At 56.1% G+C, this 17,500-nt stretch overlaps 1 protein-coding gene across 14 annotated transcripts in view; it reads left to right on the forward strand.

The window, feature by feature from the left end:
- The window catches only part of EBF3 (EBF transcription factor 3), a 117,257-nt gene that overhangs the window by 86,493 nt on the left and 13,264 nt on the right, over positions 1 to 17,500 (forward strand). For all 14 annotated transcript variants that reach the window (XM_077877198.1, XM_077877200.1, XM_077877187.1 and 11 more), the window contains exon 10: positions 402 to 528. In XM_077877198.1, coding sequence (XP_077733324.1) covers positions 402 to 528 — 127 coding nt within the window. The remainder of the gene's footprint in view (positions 1 to 401; positions 529 to 17,500) is intronic.

Here is a 17,500-nt window from a genome sequence, read left to right on the forward strand (position 1 = left end):
ACGCCCCCGTAACTGACGGTTCGCCTGTGGCAGGGGCTTCTCTGGTGGGTGGGCACAGAGCCCCCCGACCCCGGGGTTTCAAACCTGCCGTAGGAGGTCCCTCCGTGCGCTGCAACAATTAGTGCTAGAATTACTAGAAGCAGGTTTAAGGAGACATATGGTGGCAATTTTCATATGAATGATGCCCTGTGGCCTTTCCTGCAAAGTAAAACCCAGGATCGTTTGCAGATATTTTTCTTAAAGAACACTGTAGATCCCCGGTCTCTGGGTGACAGCTAGGAGGGAGCATTCCGAGATGATGGTCCAATTTGCGCTCATTTTGGTAATTCTATCCCAACGACAAGGGCCCGCCCTCCCCGGCCAGCGCCTCTGAAAGCCTGTTCACTGTGTGGTTTTTGTAGCTCATCACTCCCCATGCCATCCGGGTGCAGACCCCACCGCGGCACATTCCTGGAGTCGTGGAAGTCACCCTGTCCTACAAATCCAAGCAGTTCTGTAAAGGTGCTCCTGGGCGGTTTGTCTACACCGGTGAGTTCACGTTTCCGACTTCGGTGGCAAGGCGGGGGATGCCTCTTCCCGATGGGAGCCCGGAGGTGGCCCACTGGGCCTGCACAGGAGGGTTCCCCTTGAGGACAGGCCAAGCCCCCCTGGCCCGAGGGTTGGTTCAGTCGGGGGCGTGGTTTTTGCATCCTCGTCCAAGCTGGTGATGCTGTGGACAGGTGCAGTCCCCACAGGCCACGAGGGCTTGGGTCCCTCCCCTACCTGTGGACCTTTGCCTTCTGGCCCTTGAAGCGAGGTGGTGCGGCTGTCACTAGCTAGTCACCTCCAGCTTCCACTGGGCAGCTGCCTGTGTGCCCGGCCCCCGTGGAGCGGCCCTGCGTGCCCACGGTATCACTCCACGTGGGTGCTCGCGGTGCGGCTATTCCCTTGCACAAGTTGGGACTCAGAGATCAAGCACAAGTCACGTGCCCGAGGCCACACAGTGCGAACGATGGGCCGCTGAAGGAAGCCAGGTGTCTGCCCCAGGCCCTACGCTGTTTCTAAAAGAGGACCCGTTTTCTGTGAGGGTCTCAGACATGTGTCACCAGAAAGGGTCACCTCTGAAATGGCATGTTTGTTGTCTCAGGGCTGTCGTATACAGTGCTCTGCCCACACAGGTGCTTGGTTGACATGATTCGTCCAGGTGGCTGTTGAGAGACGCCATCAATAAACTCCAAGCGTCTTTGCGTTTTGACTTTTAGTCCTAGCCTGCTGAAAGCTCTAGTGTTGTCAGAGGAGCGTTTGTAAGGATGGACAGCACCTGCTGAAACCCCGCGGGGGTGACAGGGATGGGGACTTGTTCTTCCGTATTGTGGCCTCCGTGTGCTTGTGTGGTCAGGGTGGCTGGGGCCGGGTGGGGGTCCGTGCCTGGGCTGTAGGCTGGACCACACGCCATCACCAGCTACGGGATGCCCTGCAGCACATCTGGCCGCCTCCTGGGACATGGGCCTCTCTGTCCACCAGAGAGGTGGGTGTGGAAGGTGCAGACGTCCCTTCCACTTAGGGGTTTGAGGAGGGCGGGGAGGTAACTGCACCTCCCCTTGTAGGAAGTGCTGAGTGGGTGTGAAATGAACTTACACTCCCTACCGCTCCCCACAGGCCCAGCATCACCCCAGGGCTGTGCCTGCCTCGGGTCCTCTCAGAGAGCCATGGCTGTTGTCCCCAGAGGCAGCCAGACTCCCAGCAGCCTGGCGGCCAGCCGTGATCCCTGGGGTCCTTGACGGCAGGAGTTTTCTCCTCTGTCGTCTTCCCCCAAACTCGGCATCCTGTCGGGTGGTCGAGGTGGAAGAAGGGCCACCCCCTCCTGTGGGAGCTGCACGCACTCCCAGGAGCTCAGAACTGCCAAGGAACCCTGGGGAAGTGGGTGCAGCAAGGAAAGCAGTGGGTGGAGGTCTCTGGGGACACTCCCTGGGTCAGGATGCGCTTGGCTTCCTGGGAAGACCCAGAGGCTGGGAAGGGCAGCCCGTCCAGCTTGTGAGGCCCCCAGGTTATGACACGTGGGGCCCCTGGGAAGCCCCCGTGCGGCTCCCACGAGCGAGGTGGCCGTGGGGCCTCCAGCACCTCCGTGGTGGCCCAGCCTCGTGTGTCAGCGGCTGGCGTGCCCGTGCACGCACCCCACACCCCACGTTGCGCTCACTGTAGGGGCGACCTTGCCTCCCAGAAGCTCTGGCCTGTGAGCCTCGAGCTGTGGAGGCCCCAAGGCCCACCTCCTCCTTGGCCTCCTCCCTTGGGTTTTGTGGGGTCGGGGAACTTAGGGCGCTGTCTTAGCGGTACCTCCTGAGGATGGCTGGGGTGGCTGCCGCCAGGGTCCCCAGGTCCTCCAAGGAACCTTCTTACCCTCCCTGGAGCCGTGCTGCGGGGCTCCCGTGTCTGCCACGGGATGGAGCGTCCTGCTCGGGTTAGGGCCCCGTGGCCAGGTGTCCGGGTGGCCAGGGTCACTTGCCCCTCCACGGGAAATGGAGGGGAGTTGGCTGCTCCCCAGCTCCTCATCCTGGTTAGAGGCCACGGCCGGTGCCTTCAGGGGCTCCTTGTCCAGATCCGACCTTTGCATATGCGGGCTTTATTGTGGGGGGTGCGGGTGGGGATGGGTGGGGGTGCGGGTGGGGGTGGGGTGCAGGTGGGGGTCAGCCCCCATTGTAGGAAGAACATGATGGCAGGAAGGTCCGCTTCAGCATCTTCCCTCCCAGGCCCGTGGAAGGCGGGAAGGGCCGGGTGAGCTTTGGAAATGAGCTCAGGAGAGACTGGAAAGTGAGCAGGGCCACGTGTCCCTGGCCGGTGGGCGTCACGTGTGCAGGGAAGGGCCATCTGTCACGTGCATGGGGCGGGACCATCTATTTTGGCGGTGGCATCATGTGTGCAGGGCGGGGCCATCTGTCACATGTGCAAGAGGGGGTGGGCACCCATCCCTGGCCAGGGGTGTCACGTGTGTGTGGGGGGCACCTGCTCCTAGGGGGCAGGCGCCCACATGCAGTGCTGGAGTGGTGGTGTCGCCGGGGTCAGGGCAGGTGGGCATCGGTGGTCTCTGTGTGCAGGACACCTTCCCTGGCCGAGGCCTCCTCTGGGAGTGCCAAGGGGTGCTCCACCATCCTGCCCACAGAGGTCTCCTCTGTGGGTGCCCGGGGGGTGCTCCCCTGCTCTCCCCACCGAGGCCTCCTCTAGGGGTGCCTGGGGATGCTCCACCGCCCTCCCCGCCGAGGCCTCCTCTGGGGGTGCCCGGGGGGTGCTCCACTGCCCTGCCAGCCTAGGGCTCCTCTGGGGGTGCCCGGGGGGTGCTCCACCGCCCTCCCCACCTAGGTCAGGGGTGGCCTCAGTGAGGGCCAGCGCCCCCCCGCCTCCCCGCTGCCCCGAAGCCGTCTTCACTTTGGCGGCCCATGCCTGCACCCCAAAAGCTAACTGGGCTCCTGGGGCCGCATGTGCGGGGCCCCGCGGCCCGAGGCTTGGGGGGATTTCCTCCAGCAAGAGTTCTTTCTCGGAAGGGCGTTTGAATGAAGCCATTCAGCGAGCTCAGCCTCTCGTAGCGGGAGGCTAATTTACGGCCTCCCCCCACACCCCAATCATTAAGGGAATATACATTTCAAACGCCGTGTAAGGGATACGGGCCGCACACTCTCAGGGAGCAGAGGAAAGGTGGGGTCATAACCTGTCTGACCTGGAAGCTTCTGTCTGATTTGCATGGCCCTGAAATTGATGGGGCCCACGAAGCAATCACTGGGAATTGCACTGCCCCCCGCCCCCCAAACGGAGCCAGCCGCAGGACGGGGGCCTGCAGCCCCTGCAGCGAGGGCGCCGTCCCCTGGGCATCTGGCTCCCATCAGTCCCGGACGCGGCCGGGACACCCTCACGTGGACCCTTCCCGACCAGGCGGCCCGGCCCCGGGATCATGAACCTGGGCGCAGAGGGGGGCCCCGCCCTCAGGGCCAAGAGGCCTCGGTCGTCTGTGAACAGGGATCTGAGAAACACCAGGGTTTTCAGAACCAGACCCGGTGAGTGAAGCCAGAGTGGGTGCAGGCGCTCTGCTGCCCCCGGGACGGGGAGGCCGGCCAAGCCCATCCATCCAGACCCTTCTGCCTGCTGCTTTCAACTACGATAAAGGCACAATTACCTTGGGAGGCAGTGGCAGTTCAGTTGATTAGCACGGTGAATTAAAAGAATGAGTCACAAATGACATGTCCGGCTCTTCCATACTAGTCCTCTGTATTCCCACTGTGCCTCACCCCTGTTGTAAGAAGGTCAAAAATTAGAGAGAGAGAACAATTTTCAAGCGGCTAGCACTTAGGAGCAGAATTAACAATCACTCTGTATGTAATTGCCAGTTAATAGTAAATTGCCTTTTAGACTGTAAAATGCAATATAAACGGGTGGGCACCTAAAATTAAATTAATGAGATATTTGCTGCATTTAAAAGTGAATATAGTGCAAATTAATAACTCGAGTGCAATGCTTGTTTTAATATTTGTCTAATAGTGTATCACTTGCCTGTTTAGTAATAATTAAAATAGTGCTTCCCACCTGAGAAACTCACGGTATGGGCAGATTGGAGAGTTCGGGTTTATAACTTCACCGGGAGGAACACATCAAATTGTTAAGAGCAATAAAAGAAATTATTTTTTTAATTAGGATATAGGCATTGCCATGTCACTTGATTAAGACAAATTGGAATCTGTACGCTTCTAATTGGAATTACCTTAGAACGAAAACCGGTCGACAGACACGTTTCCGGGTGTGAGGTGTCCTTGCACAAGCGCGAGTGTCGCTGTTTCCTCAAAGGGTCCATGCGGGAGAACGGTTTCCTGTTACACAAAAGAACCCAAGCTGGTTGGTGGCGGCTTACCTTTGAGCATCATCGCACAGGATGCCGGGGTGCAGCCGGCGGCGGGGGCTCTTACCTTTGACCCTCCGGTGCCTGAATGTTTGGCTGACCCACCTCTGTTCTAGAGCGCTCTCTTGCTCGTTTAAAGAAATTATCACAAATTACCGGCAGTCAACACAGTGTCTGCCAACAGCCAAACCCGGTTGGTTACTAAACAAGATGTTGGCAGGTGACGGTCAGCGCGTCCCGGGCGGGTGCAGCCGGAGTGGACTGCTGTGTGTCTGGGCCAGGCTCAGGTCCGCCAGGCATTTACTTGACGGGCACGTAAAAATGGTTATTTTCTTGCACAAAGACGTGCATTCAGTTTCCGGCTCGTGAAATCCTTACTCAGCCATAATTGCTAACAGTTTGTGTTCTTTCCGATACGGTATTTACGTGTGTGTGTGTTTTCCCGTAAGTCCGATTGTGCCTTAAACGGGGAACCTGTCGAGGCAGGGTGGCCCCGGGTGGGGGGCGGGGGGACACGACTGTCCTGGCCCCGGGTGGGGGGTGGGGAGGCACGACTGTCGCCTCGCCCAGGGCCTACCGCAGCCTCTGGCGGGCTTCCCCCGTGCGCCCCGCCTCCCGTCACCCCCTTGAAAGGCACTCATGGTTCTGAAGTGTCTTAAAGATCTTCTGTGTGCATTCAGAGGTGATTCTGTCGACAGCACGGTGACACACTGTAGAGTCAATAGTGCCCTTCGACCACGGCCGCCACCAACTAGCTGTCCCCCGGCCGGCGCTCTTCAAACAGATCACTTGTATCCGCGGCACAAACGATTCCTAATTGCCCCCCACAAATCATACTATTTTTACCGCGCTTCACTAAGTGCTGGCGCCTTCTCTTCAACGGAAGCCACCACCTGATTATCTCAGTTGCGCATTTTTAACCGCGTGCGTGGGCCTGGCGGGGAAACAGATATTGTTAATTGTGGGCCCTAGAATTTGGGGGCGGCCTCCAGCCGGTTGAGCCGCCTGCCCCCGGCCGCTCCCCGTCCCCTCCTCTGCGTGAGCCACGCAGGGTGGCCGTGGCCATCCGCGGTCCCTGGCGGAGAGACCTTGCCTTTCCGTGAGGGCGGCCAGGTGGGGCCCGCGTGCTGGGCTCGGCGTGTCGGGGCCTGTCCGGGGTGGGAGAGCGGGACCGGCTGTCCGCGTGGTGCACCGTGGCGGTCATCCTTTGTCCCCGCGCTGGTGGCAAGGGCGGATTTCTGCCCGTTGACTGGGCCGGTGGGTGCACGGGCGGGCTGGCCGTCTCGGGGGTCATTTGCGGGGCTCCCCGGGGCCCCACGGGGAGGGAGGGCGCCCAGGGTGTCCCCTGCTCTGGGCGGTGCAGCGTGAGAGCAGGTGGCTTCGGCTCACCTGCCCGCGCTCCGTGGGCGCTGGCAGTGTGCGCGTTGGGCGGCGTGCCCTCCTCAAGTGGCGCTGGGAGGGCTCCCGGGGTCCCCGCTGTCCCCTTCTCTCCTGTCTCGGAGGAGGCCCAGAGAATGAGACACACCGCTTGTGCTATTGCACAAGTAGACTATTTGTCCTAATCAGTGACACCCATTTACTAGAATTGCTTAAAATGAACTATACCTCATACAGAAATCGCACATTTAGAGACTTCCATTCATCATCTGAAAATTGAGGGCCAGTAAACTTTTCTGCTCCTCCAGTGGGATCATAGGCATGCATCAAAATGTTAAAAATGATTGGTGAGAGGGAGCTGTCACCCATTTATCAAGGAAAAGAACATTATTTGCTAATTTCCCAACCAGGCTGGTGACAGGGTGCTTCGTCTTTGCACCCACGGTGACCAGCATGGCCTTTTTGTTATTAGTACAAGTCAAGCGCTTTTGGGCAGTTGCTAACAAGACACATTTGTCTGTCATCAGAGGGGCTGTGGTGGTTTTCCAACTGGCTGTGACCAAAGTCTGCTCCCGGAGCCCCGATTGGCTGCACTTCCCGGGGCCGCGCTAACCCATGAGGAGAAACCAACTGATAAATCACAAAGTTTCCGTGTCAAGGTGAAGGTATTGACTCTCCAGCACCAAACCTGACAAAATGTAGCGGAGAGGAGACAGCCATTTATCTTCCCCAAAGGACAAAAGGGTCATCCGGGTTTCACTCACTGATTGTCGAGATGTGGACGGGCGGAGGAGGCGGGCCTGGCCCTCTGCGCGCTCAGCCCCCCGCCACGGGCAGGGTCCCCGGGGCCAGCACCCCACCCGCCTGGGGGGGTGGCCCGGGGAGGGGAATCACGGGACCGGATGGGCCCACGAGCAGGGCTGTCATTGCAGTCTCTGGTTGGCGAGGACACCTGCCACACTTGGGAAAACGGCTTGGGAAGGGCCCGGGGGTGGGGAGCCGGGAACGGGGGGCGGTGTGGGGGGGACCATTTAAGAGTGCGGCAAAGTGAGCCTAGTCCACTGAGGTGCAGAACGAAGCAGAGATGCTAAACGTAAAAAATCAAATCCCACAAGCCACGCTGGCGAAAACCGGCAGGTTCAACGATGGAGACCAAGACCCACGTTCCCGTGGAGAGCCTTACGGAGGCGCGCGGTTCTTTCAATGCCCAAGGAAAGGAACGGATCACTCGGGGACCCTGGAAGGATAGAAACGACACCTACACGCTACAATTTTTTTTTTTCTTTCTGGCTGACCACGGTCACGGAGGCCGCAGGCCGCCTCCCGCCAGGCCCGTTCGCCCGGGACGCTGGGCAGGATGCGAAGGGCCCAGGTTGGAAGTTGACAGTGAGTGCGTTTCGCTCCGGTGGGCGGTGCGTCAGGCCGGTGACGCTTCATTTGGGGGAAGGTCAGACCTGTCCATGTACATTTATTTGTTCCATGTCGACACTTGGATCCCAAAAGCTCAGCCTGAGAAAAAGTGCTTCTAAAACAATAATTATCATTCAGATCACTTGGGCCTTTTTTTTTTCCATTGTAGAAAATGCAAAAATGAGTAATTCCTATCTTAGGATGGTTTTCCAATAAAAACAAAATGGAAAGCTGTTAGTCAGTGATGTGGACTGTTTGCTATGCACCAACCGCCCCCCAAATAAAATAGAAGTTTTCAAATGCTCTTAATGAGCATATGGAATAACCGGGTTCCACAGGGGACCCGAGTGCATGTGGTATGGCACATATGCTCTAGAAGACTCATTACAGAGTGTGTTAAATTTTAAATACAGAAACTCCCATTGAGACAATCGGCCACTGCACATCGCGGTGAGCGTTGCTGTAAATCATCTTTGGAGGAAGTTTCTGTAAGGGGCGGCCTGGCAGTGGGTCCGTCTGACTCTTCTGTGCAGATGTCCCCCCTTCCCTGCCCTCACGAGGCGAGCTTACCTCGCGTCTCCCACACACGGGGGTCCTCGCGCCTGACCGCTCGCCCGCTCCGAGCATTGAGGCCCCTGGAGGACCCAGGTAGGGCCCCGAGCCCCGTGGACAGTGGACGGTGGGTGGAGGGGCCGGTGGCCTGCAGCCCCACACTCCCAACGCCCATTTTTGTGAATCCGGGCGCCTGGTGCCAGTGGGCAGCCAGCTTTACCCTGAAAATCACTCGGTCCCTGGTTTTGGAGACCAGCTCGTGCTTTTTCTAAAGAGCACGTTCCCCAGTACAGAAACATCCCACGTGAGCTCTCCGGCGCCGTGGTGCTGGGCTGGTGGACCAGCCTCCGGGCCAAGGGGCTGCAGCCACTCCAGCATCCTTGTGGGTACCAGACCTTCACCACGGAGGTGGCACAGATCACGTCCGCACATGCTTGCCATCGGACTACCGGGTGTTCCCAGCCACAGCCTGTAAACTTGCCTTGTGTGCTCGTTGTCAGTTAAAACAGAGGTTTAAATACCATGAAAGCAAAGGTATAGGTGCGTGAGGTGTGGGGGCTGCAGCGTCCCACGGCTCCCTGCCCATGGTCACGGTCTCCACGACAGGGTGCCGGGCCGCGTGGCCCTGCTGGTGAACACCTGTTGGCTTGGAACCCCGCCCCCACATGTCATCCACACACCCCTGCTCCTCACTGCCCAGAACCCTGCAACCACGCACATCGCTTCCGTCGTCTGCCCTCGGGAGATGGGAACGGTGTTAAAGATGAACATAGCATCGGGGGCGTGATGCTGGAGCTTACTGTCAATGTGATTTGGGGTTTACTCATGGTGTCTGGGCACAGGGTTTTCCTGAGGCCCACCTGCGCCAGGTACTCCGCTGGGCACTGCAGGTGATTCAGGGGAGAAGGGAAACCATGTGGGTCTTATGGGTGCTTGGGGTGGGGCGGCCCTCGGCAGTGGGTTCCTCACCAGAGGAAAGAGCCAGGTCTTCCTGGCAGCCTCATGCCCGGTTTTGGGCTGCACTTGGCAAATGTGATGCAGAACCCACACTTAGAATCCCGCTGACTCAGAGTCTTATGGGAACAAAACTGGATCTAGAAATTAATAGTCATTAAGGTGCTGAGTTCTACGAGAGATGGAGCAGCTGGGGCACCGTGGGTCTTCTAGGAGGGACAATGATAGGGATGGTGTGGGGTGGCCAGGGAGGCTGCCCCCTGGACGTAGGCAGTAGGATGGGTGTTCCAGGCAGAGGGAGGAGTGTGGACAAAGTGTAAACTCAGCAAGCCTGGGTGGGTGGCAGGCAGGGCTGCAGGGAGGTCCCCTTGAGGCCTTCTGATCCCAGTACACTCTGGGACTTTGGATCCTTTTGTGTGGACCCGAAACTATTCCACATGAGCACAGAACCCAGAGTCCTGTGTTCAGGGACTGTGGGTGGGGGATTCCAGGATTTACATTCGTAATCTTGGCGATGCCCTTAAAGGCTCTGCCTTAGAACATTCCTGTACCTAAAGCCAAGAGTTAGAGATGCCTGCGTGGAGATCGATGTTGGGAAGCCAGGTTATGGTCCGTGGGGGGAGGCTGGTCCTCTGTCCCCCGCCTCCCCGCCCAGAGCTGGGGTCAGCCACGTTCCCTCCGGCACGGGCCTCCCTTCTTTAGGCAAACGCCAGAAGCATCTGTATCGTGAGACGACATTCAGGCCGTGGAAGGTATTGCCCGCGGTACAGGGGTAGCTGGTGTGAATGTTCTCATCAGGTTAGAGACCTGGCCTTCATTTAAATCTAGTTTTTTGTTCAGGTATCGTTCACGGAGCATAAAATCCACCCAAGCGTGCCCCCGAGTGGGTTTCAGTAGATGCACTAAGGTGCGTGAGGTGCGCGAGCGTTGTGAACTCACACCAGAAGGAACGGGGCGGGCGTTAGCAGCCACCCCCCTGCCCTCCCCCTGCACCCCTGCTCCCAGGACCCACTTCCACGGAGATGGACTCGCACAGCCTGTGCGCCCTGGCGACTGGCATCTTGCCCTCGGGATCTGGTTCCGGAGGTCACGGGCACGGTCGCAGGCCTCCCAGCCTCGTTCCTTTGCGTGGCTGAACCCTAGTCCGTCATACGAGAGACCTCAGCTCGTTCACCCGTTCCTCGGCCCCCGGATGCTTGGGCCTCACGGATAACGCCGCCGTGAGGACTCGTGAACACGTTTCCGTGTGCACAGACGAGAACGTTACGTTCGCTTTGGCTGCTCGAAATCAAAAACGTCGGTGGGCCCCTTCTGCGCTGGTCCAGTATCTTCGAGAAGCCCCGCCGCCGCTCCTCGCGTGTCTGTGCACCTCTGTGCACCTTGCGTGGAGTAGGGCGGGCGCGGCGACACGGGGGACAGCCCGGCCCGCCCTTCGAGGAGGTGGACGGACCCCGAGTGAGCAAGGGGACGGGCTGGGGCCGTGCGCCCCGGGGACTGGCTGGCTTCGGGAGCGCGGGGGGCGTCTCCAGAGCGGCACACCCCCGGCTCGGGAGGGGGCATTACCTGCAGGGCGCATCAGCTTACGTCTGTACGGAGATTTCCCGCTGGTTTAAAGTGTGCAAATCCATTGCCGGGACAGTTCTCCGCAGAGCTTTCTGTTGCCTGTTCGGGTTTCAGGACCCTTCCCTGGAAAACCGTCTCTGGGAGGGTGAGCAGCTCTAGGACACTTGATTTTTCTTTCTCAAGGCGAGGATGACAGATCGTGCGAGACCTTCCGTCCACCGAGGCCGAGGTTTACCGGCCGGCCTCTCCCTGGCCCTGCTCACGGGCTGTGTGTGCTGGCGGGAGCCGCCCTGTGCTAGAACGGCCCTGGCGAGGGGAGGCGAGGCTCACGGGGTGGCCAGTGCCCCCGCCCCGGCATGGGGAGCCCGTCCCCGGGGACAGAGAGCCACCCGAGAAGTGAGAGCAGCTGACGGGCCACGTGACTTCGTTTCCCTTAGCGGGCAGGTGTAGTTCCGACGTGACTATAAAAGCCGCCATCCGATGTATTCTTTGAGGTATGTAAACAGAATTGTTTGAATGCAATCCAGTAGTTGTCAGCAAGGGTATTATTTTGGTAACAAGGAAGATGAGCTGTCCCCTTTTCTGCATTTGGTGTCACATCACAATGCCGCCATCCGCTGCCAGGCGGTGGTGAATGGAAGCGGGTCCCTGTGCACAGGCCGGGTTGGGCTGTCTGTGTGAATACCGGAACAATATTCCCCATACGAATGACGAGGCACCTGACTTCCAATTAGAAGTCAAGTGTGGCGCTTTTCCCATCCTCAGAAGTCTCGGTTATGGAAAATACCCTCCCGCCAGCGGGTCGGAGGGGCTCCTGGGGTAGCGGCCGTGGACCCAGAGGCTGACCGAGGCCGGGTCCGAGCTGCCCCTGCTGGCGTCGGGGGCCCCGGGGCCGGGACGCCGGGAAAGCCAAGTCACTTTGGTGAGGGCACCCTGGGGTTAGCCGCCCGGTGTCCTCCAAGGGTGGGCCTAAGTCTTCCCGTGGCCGGGCCGGGGCCTCTCTGCTGAGTGATGCACACCTGCCACGGCCTTTGTGTTTCCCATGCATGCCACAATGCCTGGCTCACCCTGCCGAGTTCTGTGATTGAAATTCATTGCCAAATTTATTGAGAAATTAATGAGAAAAGCTGCAAAGTATTGACTTTGAGAGGAAAACACAACTCATCTTGAATGAGGAGGAAAATGCAGCAATAATTTAGCCAGTATTGATTTGGCCCTGTCCATGTATTGATCTTCATTTTACAATATTAATTTGCACCTGCAATCGGCTGCAAAGGGAACCGATTTCATTTCGTGGCCGCGTTAATGTGCAAAGCATTAGGTGCTCTTAAGAAGTGGGGGTATTACACGTCCTGTCGGGAAGGCAGATTTTTTTTTTCCTATTTTTGCTTGTTACTGAAATAGACTAAAAATTAATTTTTTTGTCGGACAAAATATGAAAGCAAAAACCCATCTAAACCGTGGCCCTCCTCTCTGCTGCACGGGCCGCTTTTCATCCACACGCGGAGCCGTCAGCCGCCTGAAACTCCAGGCACCTCTCATCATCATCCCGGATCAGTTCAAAGTTCATGAAATTTCTATGAGCATTGATCTCGCCCCATTGATTTTTTTTTGCAGCAGATCTTTGAAATTTTAATTTCCCGAGCATCTGAATTTCTTATAGATGAAATGCGCTCGGAGGAGACAGTTGATGATGAAGTGGAGGACTTAGCGTCATTTTAAAGCCTAAAAAAGGGAGAGAAAACAGGCCTTTGCAGACCTTGCCCGATGTTTTGGAGGTGGAGTGATGGCCGCGCTGGGGGAGGCGGGGGTGGGCGCGCAGGGTACTGGACGGGAGCTAAGTACCAGAGCTAAGTACCAGTTTTGTCCTCAGCGGCCACACATTTTTAATGCAACTTTTTATACAGTCATTTTTGAAAGAAAAGCTATCTGGAGAAACAGCAGGACAGAGAAACATTCTTCACTGTGCGATCATTTGCTCACAGCAGTGTTTATCACCTGGTCAAGTTCACCTAGTTACTTATCAGTGGGACATTTAATAACCTCAAGGTGATATAATTGCTATTGGCATTTTTCCCCCTTGGATTCAGCTGGTTAATGTGTAAACTACTTGTCAGCAAATAGCACTTTGTCACTGAAATCACTAACACCCTCTAGAGGGATGTCTTTGTATTGAGCAATTTAATTTTACTTTATTTAATTTTTACACATTACAACCTGTGTTCATTCAGGCACACTGAAGGCTTGCAGTCTGTCGGGGCAGGGTCTGGGTATCCTGTTAGTAAAATATACTATATCTTACTTAACCATCCCCATTGCCTTAATTGAAGCGCACTCTTGTCCCTCGGAAAAGGAACTGCAGATGTTCTTATTATGTAGTTATGTTGCTAATGTGAAAAACTGCCTCATTATGAGGATCTGTTTGTAGCTAGAAAATGACTGCATTATGACAAATGCATGATTGGGAAGTTACAGGAAGATGATCATTATTGAGAATGAAACTGGAACTCATTTAATAGCTCCAACCAGCAGCTGGAATGAAGCAAATGAATGTCTTCCTGTTTTTATTGTCGCAGGCAGGTTTTTCAGGCAGGAGGAACATTTGTGCTAAACCTAAAACTTCTTGTACCTTTCTTTGCTCGCCGGGTTTCCGTCGAAACAATAGAGAGGCGATGCGGAAAGCGGCTCGTTTCCTACCTGGGAGCCCCCCCCTCCACTGCTCCCCGCCACCCTGCGCGGTTAATGCCACTATTTGAAAACCAGGAGCGTGGCCGGGAGAGCAATCGGTTAGGGGTACGTGGGGTCCCGGCGCCGCACGGGCTGGGCCAGCCCCCGGGTCTCCCCGGCAGGGGCGGGCGGGAGGGGCCCCCGCAAGCAAGCCTGGCCTCCCGCCCCTCCTGCTGCTGCGGTGCGGTCCCCGCGAGCTGGGCCAGGGGTGGGGGCAGACGGTGGGGACAGGACCCCAGTGCCCTGGGCCAGCAGCCCCCCTGCAGCGGCCGCAGCTCCTCTGCCACCCCACCCCCATCCCCACTCCAACCCAGGGGTGGCCTCTGCTCCTGGCTCCTGCTCCCCGGGCTCCCTCGGGGGCAGGTTTCCCCACCGCCGAGCCCCAGGCATGGACATAGTAGCTGCTTAATAAATGCCAGGCGAGCGGCCCGGACTTCAGACCGTTTGGCGCTATTCCTTCCTGGCGTTGCCCTTTCTAGAGGAGCGCTCGCTGGCCCCAAACGTAACGTGTTTCCAGCCTGAGATTTCGCTCGTGCGCTGCCGGCCCGGAGGCCCCGAGCGCGGCCCCTGCCTCGGCTGCGTTGGGTTTGTACCTGGCACGACTTGCCGTTGGAGTCCGCTAAAAGAATCCTGTACATTTTGGGGGTCTCAGGGCAGGGCCGGCCGACGAGGCCAGGCCCCCGGAAGGACAACTGAAGCTGCGGCTGTCACGAGGAGGAGCGTGGCGGCCACTCCGGCCGGCGGTAGCTCCTAATTGCGGCGGCCGGTCGGGCCGCGGGTGCAGCTGCCGCTCTGAGCCGGCCGCCACTCTCCGCTGCCACATTAGCTCCAGCGATCCCAACTTGAACTGACATCACAGACCGTTAAAATTTTATCAATTGCGCGATGATTAATCCCCCAGTACACGGGCACGACTTAAATATTTAGAATGCTGCTTCTGTTATGACTTTAATGCATGTAAAGTAACGAGATTAACTCCAGTACACTCAAATAGATTTAAATATGTATCCGTCCCGAGCTGTAGGCGATTCCGGCGTGCAGGAATCACGGGCTCTCTGCGGCCGTGTCAGGCTCTATTTGTATGACCCGCGCTGGATGCTGGCCTGCATATGATAGCCGGATATCTGGCTTTTCACAGGCTGCCTGATTGCTTGCCCCATTTGGCATGGAATGTGATTCCTGGCCATTCTAGCTTCTGATTCATTCAGGTTTTATTGCTGTGTAATTTTCTTATTCTAAAATAAAAGCTCTCCAACAAAAATTACTATGCATTAGGCCGCGGTAGCCTACTCAAATGGATATTAATACAGTTTATCTCTAAAAGGACGAATAATGTATTTGAAACAGATAAAAGGCCCTCCACTAAATGAGGAATGTTAATATCTTATGGCACGGTTAATAAAGAGATATTTCACAAGGGAGATTTGTTTTATGACTTTTGATACAACAGCCTTATAATCTGACATATCTTAAATGATATAATTTTGCGCATACATCCATCTCTTTTATACGCAGCAGCCCCATCTTAGCGAGATTTGAATTCGGGACAAATGACGGGCGCTAATTACTTTGGGGGGAGGCGCCGGATTCTAGAACTCAGCTTCTCGGACGCAGAGACGCGGAAATCCGCGCAGTGAAGTTGGAAGCTTATAACGCGTTTTTTGAGAAATGTCTTGTTTACCCCCCACCCCCATTCAGCAGAAAATAACATTTGTTTTTGTTGTGTTTAAGGCAGAGTTTAAATTAATTTAACCCAGTGACACATGTTCAGAGACTAAGCAAGCTGCTAAATAATTCCTTGGAATAAATTGCTCAGGAACCAAGTACGTTAATTTACGGCTCTCCTGATGCTGACAGATGTGAGGGCGGTAGGAGGACCTCCAAATATTAACATAAAACAAATTCGCTTTATTCTTTTTCATATTTCTTCTTCATCCCCGCCTTGAGCTCACCCAAGGCTCCCTCTCTAATTATCCGCGAGGTCAGTAAGCAAAATTGGGAAGAAGCTGGGAGATCAATACAAATTATTCCTCAGCAAACCAGTGGTGACAGTTTGAATTGCAGCATATGTTTACCCAAAATCAGGCAATTTATCTTAATATCAGCAAAGTAATGCAGTGCAGGTGAAAGGTCAGGCAATCTCTCCCCCTCATAATTACCCAGTTCTAAAACAGGAAAGTGGTATTGATTGGCCTGGCTCGGTGCTCTGTGACTGGACGTGCCGGAGCCTTGCCCTGGCTCGGCTGGGCCCTCGCCTTGTAAACTCGGCACGCCGAGGATTTATTAGATGTGTGCGCGGGGCCGGGCGCTTTCTCCTCCAGTCGCAGAATTTGCCGGCCAAGTCCACGCGGCTGCGGGGTTCCCGGCGGTTCGGCCCTGGGCAGGCGGCCGGCGGGCCCGGCGGAGGGCCGCTGCTGGGAACCCCGCCCGGGATGATCAAACGCCTCCCGGAACCGGGAGGGCCTGCACTTCTGCCCTGGTCCAAAGGCAGGGGCCCTTTTTTTTTTTTCCCCCCCTTTCCCCCTGGTTCTTCCAACGTAAATTTCTCGGGTGTCCAGGAGCTGAGCGCCCCACCCCCGCCCCACCCCCAGGATGCAATTTTGGGCTGCGCCCGCAGCGCCCACCCCTGCCCTTCGCGGTGTCTGGCATGGCGGGGACCCCAGTGGCCCTTTGCCCATCCTCCCCCGAGTGCCCGGCGGAGCGGCAATCTCGTTCTTGGCGCTGCACTTGAGATGTGAGCGCTCTCTGGGCCGAGGTAGCAGGTGAAAGGTACCCTCCTCTTTGCACTGCTTTAAAATATTTTCAATCCTAGAAGAATATCAATTCAACTGCAACATTGGAAAATGTCTCTCCCAGAACGAGAGTGTATGGTTATTACAAGTCATAAAGCTTCTGAAAGCTTGCATTAAAGCGTCCATCACCTGTCAGGGCCATTTGCATGAAATCAATAGTGGCCGCCCATCTATCTTTTCTGATCACCTTTCATCAGGCCGATTCATTAAGTCAAACAGTCATGGTGATTAGCTGGGAGAGAGGAGAAACCCTGACACGTTCGCAATGCACAGTGGGCCACCCTTTTTGTTCCCTAATCAAGAAATGTAATACTTTATCTAATCCTTTTTGGACCAAGTCGCTGGGTGAGGCCCATCCGCCCGGCTGCCCGCACCGCACTTTTGCCTGACACCCTTGTCCCGGCCCGGGCCGAGACATGACAAATTGTCTCCCAAGTCAACGCTGACAGCTTCTGATGATTAATGGTTTGATTATGAAGTGGTTTTACACATATAGAATTTACATCACAGAGAGTTAGAAATTTTGCCGTGTCACATACGCCGAGGCATTTTGAAGAGCTTTACTATTTGCAAAGAAAAAAGAGGGCAAAATCGCAGCAAAAGCCATGTCATGTAAAATCAATACGTCGGATCAATGCTTTATTAACAAGAAAATGTCTTACTTCACATTCCTGTGCGGACCTTTGTCTCCGGGATGTATGATGGAATGTCAGATCATATTGTGGCCCTCAACTTACGGGCGCGTTATTGAGTGTACGTGCGAGTCTTCCGGCCCCGCCGCGTCCCAGGCCCGCCGTGGGTGTTGACACCGGCGCTCGAGGAAAACGGTGACCAATTATTTCGGAGAGCACTTTCAGAGGCAGCCTCTAACCTCGTTCCTCGAAGCCGGCGCCTTTGTGTTCCCGTGCTCTGCAGACCTGCTGAGTTGGGTGGTGTTAATCATCAAATTACATGCTGACTAATGAGTGATGGCCCAAATTGTGGGCTGCGTAATGAATAGATGGCGGCAGGTCCTATTAGTCTCAGAAAACCCCCTGATTTATGTCGCGCCGTGCACCGTGGCGTTACTCCACGGAAAACGATATCTACATCAAGAAGTAATGTACTCTAATAAGTATTTTCATCTTAACTCACGTCCCCGGGCCTCCGGGCTCAGTTTTTGTTGGAGTCAGGCAGAGCCATAATAAAGCCCAATGGCTCCTTATAAAGCTTGTTAAACACAGAGTGTGCAGTCGGACGGAGTCCCGGCCGTGATTCATGCACTGTA

This window comes from Canis aureus, chromosome 29, assembly GCF_053574225.1.
Source record: "Canis aureus isolate CA01 chromosome 29, VMU_Caureus_v.1.0, whole genome shotgun sequence".
Taxonomy (NCBI): domain Eukaryota; kingdom Metazoa; phylum Chordata; class Mammalia; order Carnivora; family Canidae; genus Canis; species Canis aureus.